Raw genomic sequence first — 17,219 nt, forward strand, 5'->3', positions numbered from 1 at the left:
ATCTAAATATACAAAATATTCAGATATATACAAATAGTCTTATTTTTATTTTTACTTTTTACAACATATATCATTTCAAAGCAGCTTTCTAGAAAATTATGCTTTAACAGAAATAGCTGTAATAAGCTGTAAAATATCTGAAACATGATTTTAAATTGGGCCTTAAAATAAATAATAGAAAATATTTATATTTGGACCTCCAGTGAGCAAGCTTAAGGTGACTGTGGCAAGGAACACAAAACTCCATAAGATGTTGATTAATGGAGAAAAATTACCTTGGAGTATACCAGGCTCACTGTAGGGGCCAGTTCCCCTCTGGCTAAACAGCATGGATATACTGTAATGCCAATAATTAAAATGAGTATATTAATTAAGGGTTAGAGGCCAATGCTTCGTAACTGTAAGATTAATGACTAAAGTCTTAGAATACATTTTCTAATTAACTGCAGAAGTGCAAACAGATGCATTGTCCTTCGTTATTGGGCAGATGAAGGCTGCAATTAATTTATTATCTATGTATTCCAATTTAAGAGTGTAGTCCATCCTTTGACCAAGGTGATGCAGGCAGAGGTCAGTAAGGTGCGTTGCAGTTCGACTGCAAGCTTTTTTTGGATTCATTTCTGGTTTAGTCCAAGTTTCAGGCGTGCTCCGTGAAGTATCCCATTTGTGATGGTTGGTGCTGGCATCAGTTCATCCTCTGTGAAGTCCATCGTAGTAGACTGAAGTGATATATGGCCAGCCGGCACAGGCTGCAGTTAGTTGTCATCACTCAGCAACACGTAGTAGTGTTCGCAGTCCAGGGCGCCGCTCTTTCACTTCCCAATCTGTCGCGCTGGCTGGCCAGGACCATCCGACTCGGCTACGTGATTCAGTTCGCCCGGCTTCCGCCTCGTTTCAGTGGTGTTCGCTGCACTTCCGTGCGTGCCGAGAAAGCCAGCGCCTTACGAGCAGAGATCATGACCCTGCTCCTCAAGGATGTGATAGAGCCCGTCTCTCCAGCCTAGATGGAGAAGGGTTTCTACAGCCCTTACTTCATCGTAACCAAAAAAGCGGTGGGTTCGACCAATCTTGGACCTGCAAGTTCTCAACCGGGCCTTACACTGACTCCCGTTCAAAAAGCTCATGCAGAAACAGATTCTTACCTGCGTTCGACAGCTAGATTGGTTCGCTGCGGTAGACCTGAAGGACGCGTACTTCCACGTCTCGACACCGGCCGTTCTGATGGTTCGCGTTCGATGGCCAGGCATATCAGTACAAGATCCTCCCCTTCGGCCTGTCCCCTTGCATCTTCACGAAGATCGCAGGTGGAGCTCTTGCCCCGCTAAGGGAAGTGGGCATCCGCATACTCAACTACCTCAACAACTAGCTCATCCTGGCTCACTCTCGAGAGTTACTGTGTGCTCACAGGGACCAGGTGCTCAGGCACCTCAGCCGTCTAGGGCTTCAGGTCAACTGGGAAAAGAGCAAGCTCAGTCTCAATGACATCGCGTTGCACCAATGAACGCATTTCCCCCAGTGAGCCTTCTTGCACCGGTGCTGTGCAAGATCAGGGAGGACGTGGAACAGGTCATCCTGGTGGCCCCTTACTGGCCCACCCGGGCCTGGTTCACGGATCTTACACTCCTCGTGACAGCACCTCCCTGGAAAATTACCCTGAGGAAGGACCTTCTTTCTCAGGGACGGGGTACCCTCTGGCACCCGCACCCAGACCTCTGGAACATCCATGTCTGGCCCCTGGACAGGATGCGGAAGATCTAGTGGATCTACCACGTGCAGTCATAGGCATGATCAACCAAGCCAGAGCTCCCTTCACTAGGCAACTTTACGCCCTAAAGTGGTGCTTGTTTGTAAATTGGTGTTCTTCCCGAGCCGAAGACCCACAAAGGTGCGCAGTTCGGTCAGTGCTTTCATTCCTGCGGTAGAGGCTGGGGTGGAGGCTGTCCCCCTCCACCTTGAAGGTGTATTTAGCTGCTATCGCAGCCCATCACGACACAGTAGATGGCAAGTCCCTAGGTAAGCACGACTTGATTATCAGGTTCCTGAAATGTGCCCGGAAACTGAACCCTCCCCGGCCTAGCCTATTCCCCTCCTGGGATTTCTCAGTGGTCCTCTCGGGCCTCAGAGACCCCCCTTCGAGCTGCTTGATTCAGTTGAGCTCAAGGCCCTGTCCTGAAGACGGCCCTCCTGATCGTGTTAGCCTCCATCAAGAGGGTTGGGGACCTGCAAGCGTACTCTGTCAGCGACACCTGCCTGGAGTTCGGTCCGGCACATTTTCACGTTATCCTGAGGCCGCGACCGGGCTACGTGCCCAAGGTTCCTACAACCCCCTTCAGGGACCAGGTCGTGAACCTGCAAGCATTGCCCTGGAGGAGGCAGACCCAGCCCTTTCGTTGCTGTGTCCGGTACATGCTTTTCGTATCTATTTGGACCGCACACAGAGCTTTACGGCGGAAAACGAACGCCGTCTCCAAACAGAGGTTAGCTCACTGGGTCATTGATGCTATTTCTTTAGCTTATCACACTCAGGCCGTGCCCGCCCCCTTGCGGGTTCGAGCACACTCTACGAGAAGTGTGGCATCCTCGTGGGCAGTGGCCCATGGTACCTCCTTAGCAGACATCTGCAGAGCAGCGGGCTGGGCAACACCCAATACCTTTGCCAGATTTTACAATCTCAGGGTTGAGTTGGTCTCGTCCCGTGTTTTGTCAGGTCCGAGCCGGTAGAACTCGGTAACGCTGCCCAAACGACCGGGTGTCTGCTTGCACACAGCGCCCTTCACCAAGTTGATCCAGTGCGCCTTCTATCCCAGGTTAGCCACTAAGTGCCGCTCCCTGGATATTCTCCTCCCTAGCTTTCTGGAATTCAGCGGAGCAATTCATGTCCAGACCCTTAACGAGTCACAGGTGCTCTGTACTGGGGTCGGGCTCCACGGGCTTAGTTTCCTTTTCAGGCAAACTCCCCGTGATGTATTTCCCACGATGCGGTCCCTCTGTCGGTGGACCCGTGTTTCCCTTGGGCAGCCCTGCTGCCCCGGTCGCCGTGCTTGTAGAGTCCCCCCTCATTAGGCTGGACCTATCACCGCGCCATTTCCCACGTACGGTTTCACAACCCTCGTGGCGTATTTGCCACATGTTACCTCCCCCTAGACTTGGCAGGATGTGGGCTTCGCAGGGTCTTTCCCCCCTGAAAGAATAGGACTGGGAAAGACCGCCTTCCCCGATGCATTTCATAGCGTTAAGATAGCCCCAGCCTCTTCACGTCCTATGTGAGAGACATAGGGCTTGCTCCCATGCTAGTCATGTAGCACCTGTTCCCCCCTCAGGGGTGCAGGAAATCTAAGGTCTTTATGTGACATCTTTTTGGGGCCGACACAGGTGTCTCTAGCACGCAGTAGCCTGCTTGCACCTGTCTCGACAGTTCTCAGCATTTTTATATGGGACTCCTTGTGTCAATTCATTTGACACAACGTTGAGTGAGTGACTGAAGGAGAACGTCATGGTTACTGTTGTAACCTCTGTTCCCCGAGGGAAGGAACGTGACGTTGTGTCCCTCCTGCCGCAGCACTATACCTTCCAGTGTAAACGGCCGTACTTTATTTTCAGCTCCTCAGTGCAAAATCCTGACTGGCACTCGCTGCCCCGCTTCCCTTTATACCCGTATGTCCGGGGCGGGGCATGCAAATTCTGTCTACCAACTTGACATTGGCCTTTTCTCAGGTTCAGAGGTACATTTGGCGTCCCAGGAAGACCATGTACAACAGTAACCATGATGTTATTTTTCTTACTCCATTGGCAAACAGTTTTTTCTGATTTTAAGCATAATTCTCACAAAATGTTATTAGATTTCTCTCAAAACAAGACTTAAAATCGTATACAAATTTGCTCGTCAAGTAAATAAATCACGTTTTAATAATGTTTAGATATTTTTACTGGAAAACAAGACAAAAATACTTCAGGATATGTATACCGAGGTTAAGACAGGGAAACAAATAGAATAATATTAGCATAGATGCCATTCACTTAAAAACAGCATTATAGAATATGAGAAGTGTTTCTGGTTCCGGTAGACCTAATTTAATGCAGCATAACTATGAGTTGATTGGGTGTTGATTAGGTGTATGCCTGGCTGAAAACCATCTTTGGAAGACTATTCCATAGTTTAGGAGCCAAATAGGAAAAGGATCTACCTCTTTTTGTGGATTTTGATATTTTAGGTATTATTAACAGGCCAGAATTTTTTAATCTTCGTAAACATGATGGAATATAGTGTGATAGAAGGGTTATATACAGTCTTCTTATTTTGTGCATACTGTATACTGTATATTGTGTTTTGTAACAAGATGTGGAAACTGTGTTATGTGTAAATCATATGTTTTATTGTAATGGTCATACTGCTGTGTTACTTGGAACCGTACTCACGACTTTCACCCACTGTTGCACTTGTGTATATGGTTGAGTGACAATAAAGGGATTTTATTTGATTTGATTGAAGATTGGGCTGATATAATCATATTTCTTGGTTCGAGTCAGCACTCTGGCTGCTACATTTTCAACTAACTGAAGTTTATTTATGGAACCTGCAGGACATCCTCCCAGTTATACATTACAATAATCTAATCTTGAGGTCATGAATGCATGAGTTAGTTTTCCGGCATAAGAAACAGAGAGCATGTCGTAACTTAGCATATTTCTAAGATGGTGTTCTACAAACATTGGAAATGTGGTTTTCAAAGGACAAATTACTATAAAATTTAACACCTAAGTTCTTTGCTGTAGAAGATGACATGAGAGTACATCCATAGAAAGTCAAATTATATTTAGTCTTATTTTTAGAGTTTTTGTTTCAATAATTTGTACTTCTGTTTTGTCAGAGTTGCGTTGAAGGAAATTTCTTGCCATGCGATCTTTGATATCATTGATAAACTTTGCTAACATGGGAAATTGTTAAATTTAATTTGGTTTTGTGGAAATAAAAAGTTGGATATCGTCTGCTTTATAGTGAAAACTGTTATGCCAGCAATAACATTATTCACAGGGCTTTTTGAGTGGGCAGTCGCTGAATAGCTCTTTTGTCGTGCTTTGCTGGCTGTGATTCTCTAATTAGTGAATCTTTCCCTGCTGGATCATGGGTAGTGTAGTTCTTTACCACAAATTCAGTTTTTTTTTTTAAACACTATTTTTTAAAACCAAAGTTGAAACTACATGGACTAATGGCTTCAACAGAACTGATTAACAACCTTCGAAGCTCACGGTATGTTTGTCTTTAAAGGTTTTGTTAAAAATCTATTTCCCGTGGTCCTGGATAGCTTGACAACCACCCCTGGAATCACGAGGTTGAATCCAGGTGTGCTGAGTTATTCCAGCCAAACAACTGAAGCAACCATTTGGCCCTGTTGATAGAAAGGGTAGAGTCACATGGATTACCTTCCTTGTGGTCACTATGTGGTGGTTCTACATCTCATTGGGGCTTGTGGTGAGTTGTACATGCATGCCGCAGTGAATAGCGTGAGCCTCCACATGAACTAAGGTATTCCTGGTAAGGCACATGAATGCACAGGCTGATGGTCTCAGAAGTGGAGGCAACTGAGATTCATCCTCCACCACCTGGATTGAGGCGGTCTTCTGCACCACTACGTGGAACTAGAGAAAGTATTGGGAATTGGGCATGCCAGACTGGGAGAAAAATAAAAATATATAAATAAATTCCCCCGCCATGAAGTGAACACACCATAAGCCTAACCCTGTTTATTCAAGGCCCAAAAAGGTTGTTGATCCAGGAACAAGTCATACATGGCAAAACCATGGTTATACATAAGGTTCAAAATATCCCTTTTTTCAGTTAAAATCCTCAGTTTTGACAAATGCAGGGATCTCTTATCATGTTATGCAGTTACCTATAAAAACACTTTTTACATCCTTTTTACCATTGATTCAGAGATCCTGACAACTTTATTAGACTGACATAGTACATATAAGTTAGATCAATTTTTTTTACTTGAAACTGTCTTGAAGGTGCAGTTTATGGTTAAATGCAGAGCTAAATAGCAATATCACAGTGACATTCAGCCAAGGACTGATAAACAAAAGTTTTTCCTCTTTGTCAAACTCATTAGTTTTTGTGGACTGCCAGTGATAGTTTCAAATGGTGGTCAAAATTCAAACACATAGATAAAAAAGTGTGTGGCAATACAGTACTTATTGTAGTCAGTCTACAAATAAATGAACATGATTTATAGTTACGTTGAACAATATCAGTGACTACAAACTTTTCACCTGAACATCTACATCATAAAAATCATATTTAACTAAACAAAACATATTTTTTCCCAATGATTTCAGAGGTTTATAAGACGGGTAAGTATGCTTTCTCTATTCCTTCATATTTATTATTTTTGTTAATTTCTTAAAGGTCTTGGGGGGGCTATTTGTACTTTTTCAGGATATTTTTTCCCTACCCTTTTCACATTTCCTCATCTACGGTACAACAACGAAATTTTGTTCTTGTTCAAACAACTGAACTAGACATTTTATTTTAACATCCGTCTAGCATGCACTACTTTCCAGTTTCAAAGTTGTCTTTTCCATTCATTTTTAAGAGTTTTAATCACAGAAGAGTGACCGTTCCTTTCACGTGTTTAAACCCCTGTTTTAAGATTGCTCACACCATTCTACTCTCTTCCTCTGTAGGCTGCACAGGGGGGAGGACATCGGACACTGCTCTACGGTCATGCCATCCTCCTTAGGCATTCCTTAAGTGGAATGGTGAGAATGTACCACACAAATGAAGCCAATGGGGAGGGGGATTAGGCGGCCTATCGCTGGTTACAGCTACCATACATCAACTGCATGATCAATGAGTCCCTACAGTATTTTGGGAAAGATGGGGCTTACTGAAATTTTTTAATATCATGAATGACATGATGGCTTATAATTGTTATGGGATAATTATATGTTTATATTATTGATAGACAGTAGCAGAACAGATTGGGACTTCCTAAAGTTGACCTTCAGGTTGCATTTATCCACAATGCAGTGCTGCTTAATCTTTATGTTTGTCTTGTTTTCCTGTAAAGAGAGAAAAATGCTTATTTTATACACTTTCATTTTCTCAATTAAAGGTATCTTGTTTTTAGCATGTTTAGATATTTTTACTAAAAAAGAACAATAATGTTTAAGATTTTTTTATTTTTTTTGCAGTGTGCAATGTATGGGAACCTTATTTGCAGTGAAGAGTCAAATTCACACACATTTCTTTGTTTTCCCACAGTATCTGACTTGTTTGAAGACATCCAGGTCCCAAACAGACAAGCTGTCTTTTGATGTTGGCCTAGAAGAAAATTCAACAGGTATATATGAACACATATAGGTGTACAATTTATAGATTTCCTTCAGGCCTGTTTGGAAATTAAGGCCTCTTTCCAGTGGGTGTGACATTTGAACCACAAATAACAGATGCAGATTCCCAAGCTTTGAGAAGAGATCCAAAATGAAACATAGATGTCTTACTATTTTTGTGTATTGTACCACTTAAAATAGAGGAACATAAATAGCTTCTATAAATCAACAACTAAGTTGGAAAAACACCTGAAAGGTCATTTATCTGATAATTCTTGTTTATGTCCAGTATCTCAGGCCATCAAGTTCAAAGGTTGATTTTATCATGATTTATCTAAATTATTTAAAACTGTAAGACAATAATGAGCTTATAATAAAGTCTTTTTTTTCCAACTGCCCAGTACAGTAACTGACATTTTGTATAATTCCTAAAAGGGGAAGCTTGTTGGTGGACAATTCACCCTGCATCAAAACAGAGGTCAGAAGGTGAAAAGGTCCGCATTGGAGATGACCTTATCTTGGTCAGTGTGTCCTCTGAGAGGTTCCTGGTGAGTACCTGCTACATTTCAAGTTAAAAAGTTAGATTCCATTTAAAAAACCCAGTATTCATGGCGTGAGACTCAAAAAAAGCTTTGACACATTACAGCGGTCAAAAATGCCTGCCTAGCACATGTAAATAGGCCAATAATGAAAAAAGTGTATCCTTTGTGAATACCTTACACATTTATCCTTTGTTACTTCAAATCTATTTTCAGACTCTTGCATCCATATAATTTTATTGAATAATTAGGTCTGAAGGCTCTTTAATGTACCATTTAATGGACTCTTGTGCCACACTGGTCCGATTCACAGATAAACTTTTAACCTTAAACTATGCATATATGTGGAACATAGATTGATAGTCTGTGGCAGAGAAAGAAAACTTATTACTTCCAAAATTTCTCATTATAATTTTATTTGTGTCTAGCAAGATGGTTTTTCCAGATGATCTGACAGTTAATATACCTCTTTCATTCAGAGGGAGACCATCAGGTTTAATCAAGTTCTGTAAGTTGTCATGGTGATGTGCTCAGCATAACAACAGTGAGCAGAGTACTCCCAGATCTACAGAAGGCGATTCAGTGCTCAGAGAGTGAGATAGAGATTGTTTTTTACCCCCTACTTATATCTCACTTTTGTCTAGTTTAGGAATTAGATGGTGTTTTCCGTCTTTGATCAGGTTCGTGGCACTGTTAAGGGCCAAATATCGGCTCAGAGTGTTAGTGCCAAGAGAAAGCAGTCACTGTTATTTGTGTTTTCTGGAAAGCAATCTTTTAAAAACAGATTTGTTACTCAGCCAGCAGACGACCAAGACAGGCTGGCAGCATCAAGGCTGTGCTAGACAGTTATGTCTTTTCCTGTTCTCTTTCTCTCTACACAACGTCTCTCTCACTGTGTCCCTCAATCTTAAGGTCAAAGTGTACTCCGAATTTACACATGCTGATATGTCTCGTGCATAGTGCATGTGACGCAAATTTTGTCATCAGCACAGAATGCGCAAACAAATATTTTTTTTTATTCGAGGACAGTCTGCGTCATAGTGCATGTGACGCAAATTTACTAAGACTGTAATAAAAGACTTTTGCAAAGCAGTCGTAGTGCGCTTAGGTCAAATACATCCATATGGGCTCATGATCGAAAGAGTGTACTTTGGAAGGGTGGCGAGGCTTAATATGATTTTATGACTTTACGTAAGTTCCGGGAGTAAGGGAATAAAGGATCTTTTATTTTCATCAGTCCACCTGGAAACAAAGTCATGTTTACAAGGTTCTTGGTTGATACAACGTGCACTCTTGAGAATTAAATAATCACTGGATCTGCCAAAATTTGCTTGATAAGTGGGTAAACTTTGGCAAATCCAAATTTACCTGGGTATGATATTCCGAGTACAAGATACACAGGGTTTTGTTTGTGGCACTTAGTAGCAAAACAGTGTATTCTGTTTTGTTTTCGGAGTTAAGTCTGTGAAATAGTTTGTATTTATTACTCTACATGTTAGGGAGGCAGTCTCTTCCTCTTCCTCTTAAGCTTCAATATGGGCCAGATATTATGCCTTTTTGTCAAAGGTCTGGCTAAGTTAAACTCTAAGCACAAACAGAAACATATTGTTGGTTTAGTAAAATCACTAGTCTCTATCTTTTGCAGCACCTCTCTATGTCCAATGGAAGCATTCAAGTGGATGCTTCTTTCATGCAAACACTGTGGAATGTTCAGCCTACTTGCTCTAGAAGCAGTGTGGCTGTAGGTAAGTTCACATTTAGCACACCGAATGCTGTGTATTTTTTAATATATTTTGTCTTGCTGTATTGAAATCGCCCATTATTCATTTTTGTTCCTCTAGGATTTCTTCTGGGTGGACATGTGATGCGTTTGTTCCATGGGCACGATGAAAGTCTCACTATACCAGGATCCGATCAAAGCGAAGAACAACAGAGGCAAGATATAACTATCTGTCTGTCTGTCGGTCTGTCTGTCTATCTTGTCTGTCTTCTGTTCTGTCTTCTGTTCTGTCTTGTCTTTTCCCTTGAGATGACAGTCTACTATTCTAATTTGTTCTTATAGGGTGGTGAATTATGAGGCTGGTAAAGGAGGGTCTAAGGCCAGGTCTTTATGGAGACTGGAGCCTCTTCGGATAAGGTAAAATCAAACACATACATACACTATTGGCCTGAAAAAACTCACACTCTGGTGTGAATCTGTGGTAAATTTAACACAGACTAGTTGTTCCTCTGCTGTCTCTTCTAATTATAATCATCAAAATGTGTAGTTCAAAGTCAGGTCAGTGAGCAGTGTGTCCATCACTGTGGGTGGACACCTGCATCTTGATTTGAGCCACATAGACTAACAGAATACACTGGATTTTTTTATTGAATTCTAGCTGGAGTGGGAGCCACATCAGATGGGGACAGCCCTTCCGTCTACGTCATCTCTCCACCGGTCACTACCTGGGCCGTACAGAGGACAGTGGCCTGGTACTTCTTGACCGAGAGAGGTCTGACACTGCTGCAACTGCCTTCTGTTTCAAGTCAAGCAAGGTTTGATTCATATATTTTAAAGTTATCTATTGATAAATGTTGTGTCGCAATGAAAATGTACAGTTTTACTTTAAAATTATATAAACCCCCAAACCTATGGACCCCATCATGACATTATAAGCCATAATTTTAATAGAAGCTGCATCAAAGCATAAAAGACTTTGTAATGCTTAGCAGAGTCTGATTTAAATGTATTAACACAATTATGAATTACATAAACAGAAAACAATGTATCACACCCTCAAATGTAGTTTGTTGATTTGCTGAAGAAGATGCTGTAGGAGCGTCTGCTAGTCCAATTGCTTTCCTGTGATACGAAGGAAAGTTTTAAGATTGGAAATTTAGCCAAGAATTGCTTCCCTCTCATTTAAGTCAGAGTCAAATGTTTAATGATTGGTTATTTGTCACTATTGGGCGAATCACATCTCATGGTTCACGGGGACCCCCCAAGATTTCCAGGACACCACTGAGGCAGATCAATGATATTCAGAGCCAAGCAGCTTCAGCTGTCAGACAAATTATTTTACTATTAAATATGTTTAATTAAGTGTAACCCTGCCAGTACTGTAAATGACTCTGTCACTGCTACGTACTTCGCCCATTACAATCCATCACAGTGCATGAATTCATCATTATATTTGAGATTCATTAGCCTCGCTTTGCTGTATCCAACTGTTTAAACAGAGGTCACAAACCCAGCTGCACTACTGCCTATTTTTTCCCAATAAAGCTTAACATTTGTCCACATTAAATTATTGACTGTGACTGTCCCAGCTGAACAGATGACTATGAGTTGGCACAGTAAATGCAGGGCTCATGCGATTTTTCTTTTCTTGGCAGGAAAAGGGTGACTCCAGCCCAAAGCGAGATATAGACGGTATGGGGATGGCGGAGATCAAATATGGCGATTCATTCTGTTTTATCATGCACGTGTCCACTGGCCTGTGGCTATCCTACCAGGCACCTGATGCAAAATCATCTCGTCTGGGGCCACTGAAGAGAAGGGTGAGAAGACAAAGTGTCCTTGTACATTTTTAATATAACAACACTCACTCTCATCTTAAAGGGATAGTTCACCCAAAAATTTAAATTCAGTTGTCTGTCTGTCTGAACGATATGAGAGTGAGTAATTTCATTTAGATTTTTGTGTAAACTAAGCCTTTAAGAAGCTGAGAATGCAACCAAGCTCCCTCTTCAGATCACACTTACATCATTTCGATATTCAACTTTGAATGACAAATATGCTGTGTCTATGACATCATGTCCCATCAGTTATGATCCCATTAAATATTATGGGGCTCACAGCATGGGCTCATATTGGCACAAGTTTAACCGCAGGAGCTTCTGTGTAGAGTGTAGGATATACGAGGCCATGGTTTAAATGTGATAATGAGGTAGGCATGGTGACAGTGTATTTTGAGGGAGTGGTCAGGATTACACATTCAAATAGACAACACCTCTCTCCAACGCAGTGCTAGGCAGCTTAACTAAAGGCCAGCAAAAAACATAACCACCTTTGCACACAGCCCAGAGAGCCACAGTCCTCGCTTTGGTGACACTCGATTTGATTTTTACTTGGAAAATATTGAACCACATTTTAGTTTTGTGTGTCATATTAAGTCTGCTGGACAGACTTCTTCTATGCCCTTTTCCTGTGAGGACAGAGGTGCGAGGTTGAAGATAACACTCATAGATGTGACTTGCCACAGTCATTTATCAATAAACACAGTTTTTTTTTCCAGTGTGACCACTGAAAATCGCACAGCCAATGGCATGAACCAAAACACTAATGTTCACATGCAAAAGTGGCTTGTACAATGGAGCACTGTGTGCAAGTGCTACATTTGATAAGAACTCTTAAATATGACAGCTGTCTTCAACAAGTCAATTTCAAGTCAAGTCAATTTTATTTGTAACGCCTTTCACAACACACATCGTTTCAAAGCAGCTTTACAGAAGATCAGCTTTCACAAACGATAAAACTGTAATGTCTATAATGTCAATGAATCATCATTGTGTAATTTAGATAAAATACGATTATAATCGTGTTTAAAAATAAGTAATTCAATAATAAATGTATTAATAACACCAGTGAGCAAGCTGTAGGTGACTGTGGCAAGGAACACAAAACTCCATAAGATGTTGATTAATGGAGAAAAATAACCTTGGGAGAAACCAGACTCACTGTGGGGGTTCCCCTCTGGCTAACATCATGAATATAATGTAAATATTAATTATGTATAGTTAAAGTCATGGTTTAAAATTATTTAACTAAGTAAGTGTTAAGGGTCAGTGTTTAAACATCGATTTTGTTTGAACTGAAGATTAATGAATTAATGAACTAATGTCTTTGAAGTCCATCTTGATTAACTGCAGAAGTTCACATAGATGCAATTGTCCTTGTTAATTGGCTGATGAAGGCTTTTGTTGGCAATTTTTAGTCTATGCATTCCATTTCAAGATCGTAGTCCATCAATAGACCGAGGTGATGCAGAGGTCAGGGATGTGAAACGCAGTTCAATCTGGCTGGTAATTTCGGTGAGGTTCAATGTGGTCCATCCTAAATCCAAGGTTCAGAGAATGGCATATGAAGTATCCCATGTCTTATGGTTGGATTTAGCATCAGTTCATCCTAATGAAGTCCATCATAATAGACTGAAGTGATGTTTGGCTGGCACCGGCTGCATTTAGTCATCATCATTCAGCGACACATAGCAGTGGAGTCCAACATGAAGCAGGAATGGTGCTGGATCCAGCCGGTTCTGATGACCTCAAGATAGGAGTCCCGAGGTTGAGACAGGGAAACAAATAAACAATTTGTTCTCTTTTAAGATGTACATTTAGTATGTAACATGTTTTCTACATGCTTGTCGGCAAGGAGGTAAGTGTTTGGCCTTTGACAATTTTCTGGTTCATTAAAGGGATCGTTTACCCAAAAATGAAATTCTCTCATCATTTGCTCACCCTCATTTGTCATCCCAGATATGTATGACTTTCTTTCTTCTGCTGAATACAAATTAAGATTTTTAGAAGAATATCTCATACAATGGAAGTTAATGGGTACCAAAATGTTGAAGCTTCGAAACGACATGAAGGCAGCATATAAGTAATCCATATGACTCCACTGAATAAATCCATATCTTTAAAAGTGATATGATAGGTGTGGGAGAGAAACAGGTCAAAGTAATTGTCCAGTAGATGGCAAAATACACAAAGAATGCAAATTGCCAAAAGCAAAAGAAGGAGAATGTGAAGGTGAAAGTGGATAATTATAGTTAAAAAAAGACATAAATATTGATCTGTTTCTCACCCACATCAATCAAATCACTTCTAAAGATATGGATTAAAGCACTGGAGTCCTATGGATTACTTTTATGCTGCATTTATTGTATGTGCTTTTGGAGCTTTAAAATTATGGTACCCAATCACTTGCGTTGTGAGAACCTACAGAGCAGAGACATTCTTCTAAAAATCTTTGTTTGTGTTCAGGAGAAAAAAGAAAGTCATACACATACAGAAAGGCATGAGGGTGAGTAATTGATGATAGAATTGTCATTTTTGGTTGAACTATTGGTATGGACTAGTGGTATGGCTAACTGATATCTGTTTTTAAATGGCTGATGGCAAATCCATAAGAGGTAGGTGTACAATGCCTAATATTCTGTAATACTATTATATACTAAATGGAAGTAATCTTATAATTTAATACAGTTAAAAGAGACATAAACAAATTGTAAAATTACAGTATGGCCAAATATTGACCAATCAATTGGACTGTTCAATATATCTTTCTGTTGCTAATTAGGATTTTTTTATGCTACAATAATACTGTAGATTATAATGTAATCATATATATCTGAATGAGTTTACAGCTGTGATGATTCCATTGGAGACATTTTACTGTCAGTCAGTTTTAATCTCAGTTTCTGGTGTGTGCAGGCCGTTTTGTCTCTTGAGGGCCATATGGATGATGGACTGATTTTGCAGCTCTGTCAGCACGAGGAGTCCCGGGCTGCACGCATCATTCGGAACACCACGCTCCTCTTCACTCAGTTCATCAAGTACGACAGACTCAAACTCAACTTTAGGTTAAATTACAGTCTAGTACAATAGAAACTTTTTTCTCCTCATAACTGTGAATGCCAAGAGTACATTAATTATGATGAGTGCATTATTAAATTCCATGTTTAATATTAAAATATTTTACAATATGTAGATTTTTAATATGATTTTTCTGGCCTCAGGGGTCTGGATGGTTTGAATGGGGAAAAGGCGGCAGATGTCTGTCTGCCTGTGAGTGAAGTGCTGCAGACCCTCAATGACCTCATCGATTACTTTCAGCAGCCTGACACTGAGCTGGAACATGAGGAGAAACAGAGACAGCTCCGATTCCTCATCAAGCGCCAGGATCTCTTCAAAGAGGAGGTAAAGGAACCTAGATTTAAAACCACTCCCAATTGATTTCTTACCAAACCAAGCAAATTTATAGGTGACTGTGGCAGGGCGGAGGGCGGGGCCGGGTCATGATCCTACACACCTGGTCCCGTATTAGGCTAATTATGCCTCCGTGAGGGATAAAGGTAGACTGCAGGGGATCATGCGGGAGAGAGAGATCGTTTACGGACATGTCCGTCGTGTGTGTTTATGTTGTCTTTTAAGTTTATCATTAAATTATTATTTATATCGTCAAGCCGGTTCTCGCCTCCTCCTTTCCATTGATCCCTTTACAGTGATATTTAAGATACCTAATATGTAAACTTTAGTTCTCTGCAAGCTTTTTTGAGGCACTTATACTAGGAATGCACTGAAATGAACATTCTTGTCTGAAACCAAAAATTCTGGACACGCTAGGCCGAAAAACAAAAATGCTAATTTTAAATTAATTTTATATTCCTAATTGTTTGGAATAACTACCTAATTTTACTATCATATCATATCATAAAGTGATTAGACATTGTGTTTATCTACATTTACTACAATTCAGGATAATTTCACATGCAAGTCAAAGATTCTGTTTATGCTCACATTTTGTCCAAGATTTTTTCGGCTTGTTTTCTCTTTCATTTCGGTGCATCCCTAATGTCGTGAACTGCATAGATACATTGCAAAAATGTTGGCCTTTATTTGTTTACATAAACATGGATAACTCTCTCCTGCAAGCCTCAAAGATTATAGAGATGCTTTAGAGTTTTGGACCAGGGTGTGGCATACCATTGATTTTTTTCTTCTAATATGTTAGGGAATGCTAAGCCTGGTCTCACACTGCATCGATCGGCTGAATGTGTACAACAGTGCGGCTGAGTTTGAGGAGTTAGCAGGCGAGGAGGCAGGAGATGCCTGGAAGGACATTCTCAACCTCCTCTATGAGCTCCTGGGTAAGAACTCTATCACAAATCTGCAGCCTCTAGCTCTTAGCCCAGGATGATAGTGAAGAGATGTGACATTTATTAGTGGCGCTTAAATAACAATTTTATTTTCTTGTATCACCTTGTTGTTGACTCTCAGCCTGATTTATTTATAAAACAGCTAAAACCAGATTGAGTTGCTGGTTGGCTTTAATAAGGTTTAAGCTGGTCTAGCAGGTCTAGAAGCCTGGTCAAGCTGGTGCTTAGTTAGTTTACCTGGACGGTCAGCTGGTCTCCCAGCTTGACTAGCTAAAATCTTCCCAAAACTGCCCTAAAATCAGCTAAGACCAGCTAACCATCTTAAACTGGTTTTAACAAGGACGAAAAATATACACAATGTACAGGCTAAATAATACACAAATATGCACATTATACACATAATATATAATAAGATTCTCATATTATGCACGTAATACACAGAAAAGTACATGGGACATTAAAACATAATACAATTTGCAATACAATAAAATGTGCAAAATACTGGATAAACAGTTGAGACAGATAATATAGAGATACTGACAATATACAGTTGTTGAAGTTGGCATTTTGGCAAATTGCACTATGAGATTAAATAAATGTCTGTTCCTTTTTCAACTCTATAACTTACGCATAGTGTTCCCTCAAGCATTTCAATACTTCTATACTGTATATAGTACAGTAGAGCTTGATATTAAGCATTGTCATGTGCTTGTCCTTTGGACAAGTAAATGGGTCATTCACACAAAAAGTTACTTGTCCGGGACAAAAACAAAAGAATGGATGTAAGAAAGAAAAAAAGAAATGCCTCCATCATCATCATTTACACCTAATAGGGGTTAAGAACACAGTGCAGAAAGATGGTAAATCAATAGTCACCCTTAGGCCTGTATGAATTTCTTTCTTCAGAGGAACCTAAAATTCGATTTTTGGCAGAATGTTAGTCACAGTCACTATTTACTGTCACTGAATCTTTTTTTTTCTCCATAAAACAAAAGTGAATAGAGACTGAAACTAACTTTCTCCCTAACATCTCCTTTTGAGTTCCACGGAAGATAGAAAGTCAGACAGGTTTGGAAAAACATAAAGGCGAGTAATGAAGACATACTGTATGTTTCTGTAACACTTTACAATAAGTTTCCATTCATTAACATTAGATAATGCATTAGTTATCATGAACTAACTATGAACAATATATTATATCCTTTATCAGTCTTAGTTAATGTTAGTTACTACAAATAAAATAAAATACAATTGTTCATTGTTAGTTCAAAGTGCATGAACTAATGTTAACATAAAAAATATAAAAAATGTAATGTACGAAAATATTTATATACTGCATGTTGGAATTAACATTAACTTTATGTTAACTTTAATTAAGATCGATAAATTATATAAAAGTTGTGTTTATTGTTAGTTCATGTTAACTTAT

At 40.2% G+C, this 17,219-nt stretch overlaps 1 protein-coding gene across 2 annotated transcripts in view; it reads left to right on the top strand.

The window, feature by feature from the left end:
* The window catches only part of ryr3 (ryanodine receptor 3), a 124,417-nt gene that overhangs the window by 31,005 nt on the left and 76,193 nt on the right, over positions 1 to 17,219 (top strand). For both annotated transcript variants that reach the window (XM_052095391.1, XM_052095392.1), the window contains exons 4-14: positions 6,685 to 6,759; positions 7,265 to 7,343; positions 7,768 to 7,880; positions 9,517 to 9,616; positions 9,713 to 9,806; positions 9,934 to 10,008; positions 10,250 to 10,406; positions 11,247 to 11,411; positions 14,346 to 14,467; positions 14,651 to 14,831; positions 15,646 to 15,781. In XM_052095391.1, coding sequence (XP_051951351.1) covers positions 6,685 to 6,759; positions 7,265 to 7,343; positions 7,768 to 7,880; positions 9,517 to 9,616; positions 9,713 to 9,806; positions 9,934 to 10,008; positions 10,250 to 10,406; positions 11,247 to 11,411; positions 14,346 to 14,467; positions 14,651 to 14,831; positions 15,646 to 15,781 — 1,297 coding nt within the window. The remainder of the gene's footprint in view (positions 1 to 6,684; positions 6,760 to 7,264; positions 7,344 to 7,767; positions 7,881 to 9,516; positions 9,617 to 9,712; positions 9,807 to 9,933; positions 10,009 to 10,249; positions 10,407 to 11,246; positions 11,412 to 14,345; positions 14,468 to 14,650; positions 14,832 to 15,645; positions 15,782 to 17,219) is intronic.

The sequence above is a fragment of the Xyrauchen texanus genome, chromosome 28 (assembly GCF_025860055.1).
Source record: "Xyrauchen texanus isolate HMW12.3.18 chromosome 28, RBS_HiC_50CHRs, whole genome shotgun sequence".
Taxonomy (NCBI): Eukaryota; Metazoa; Chordata; class Actinopteri; order Cypriniformes; family Catostomidae; genus Xyrauchen; species Xyrauchen texanus.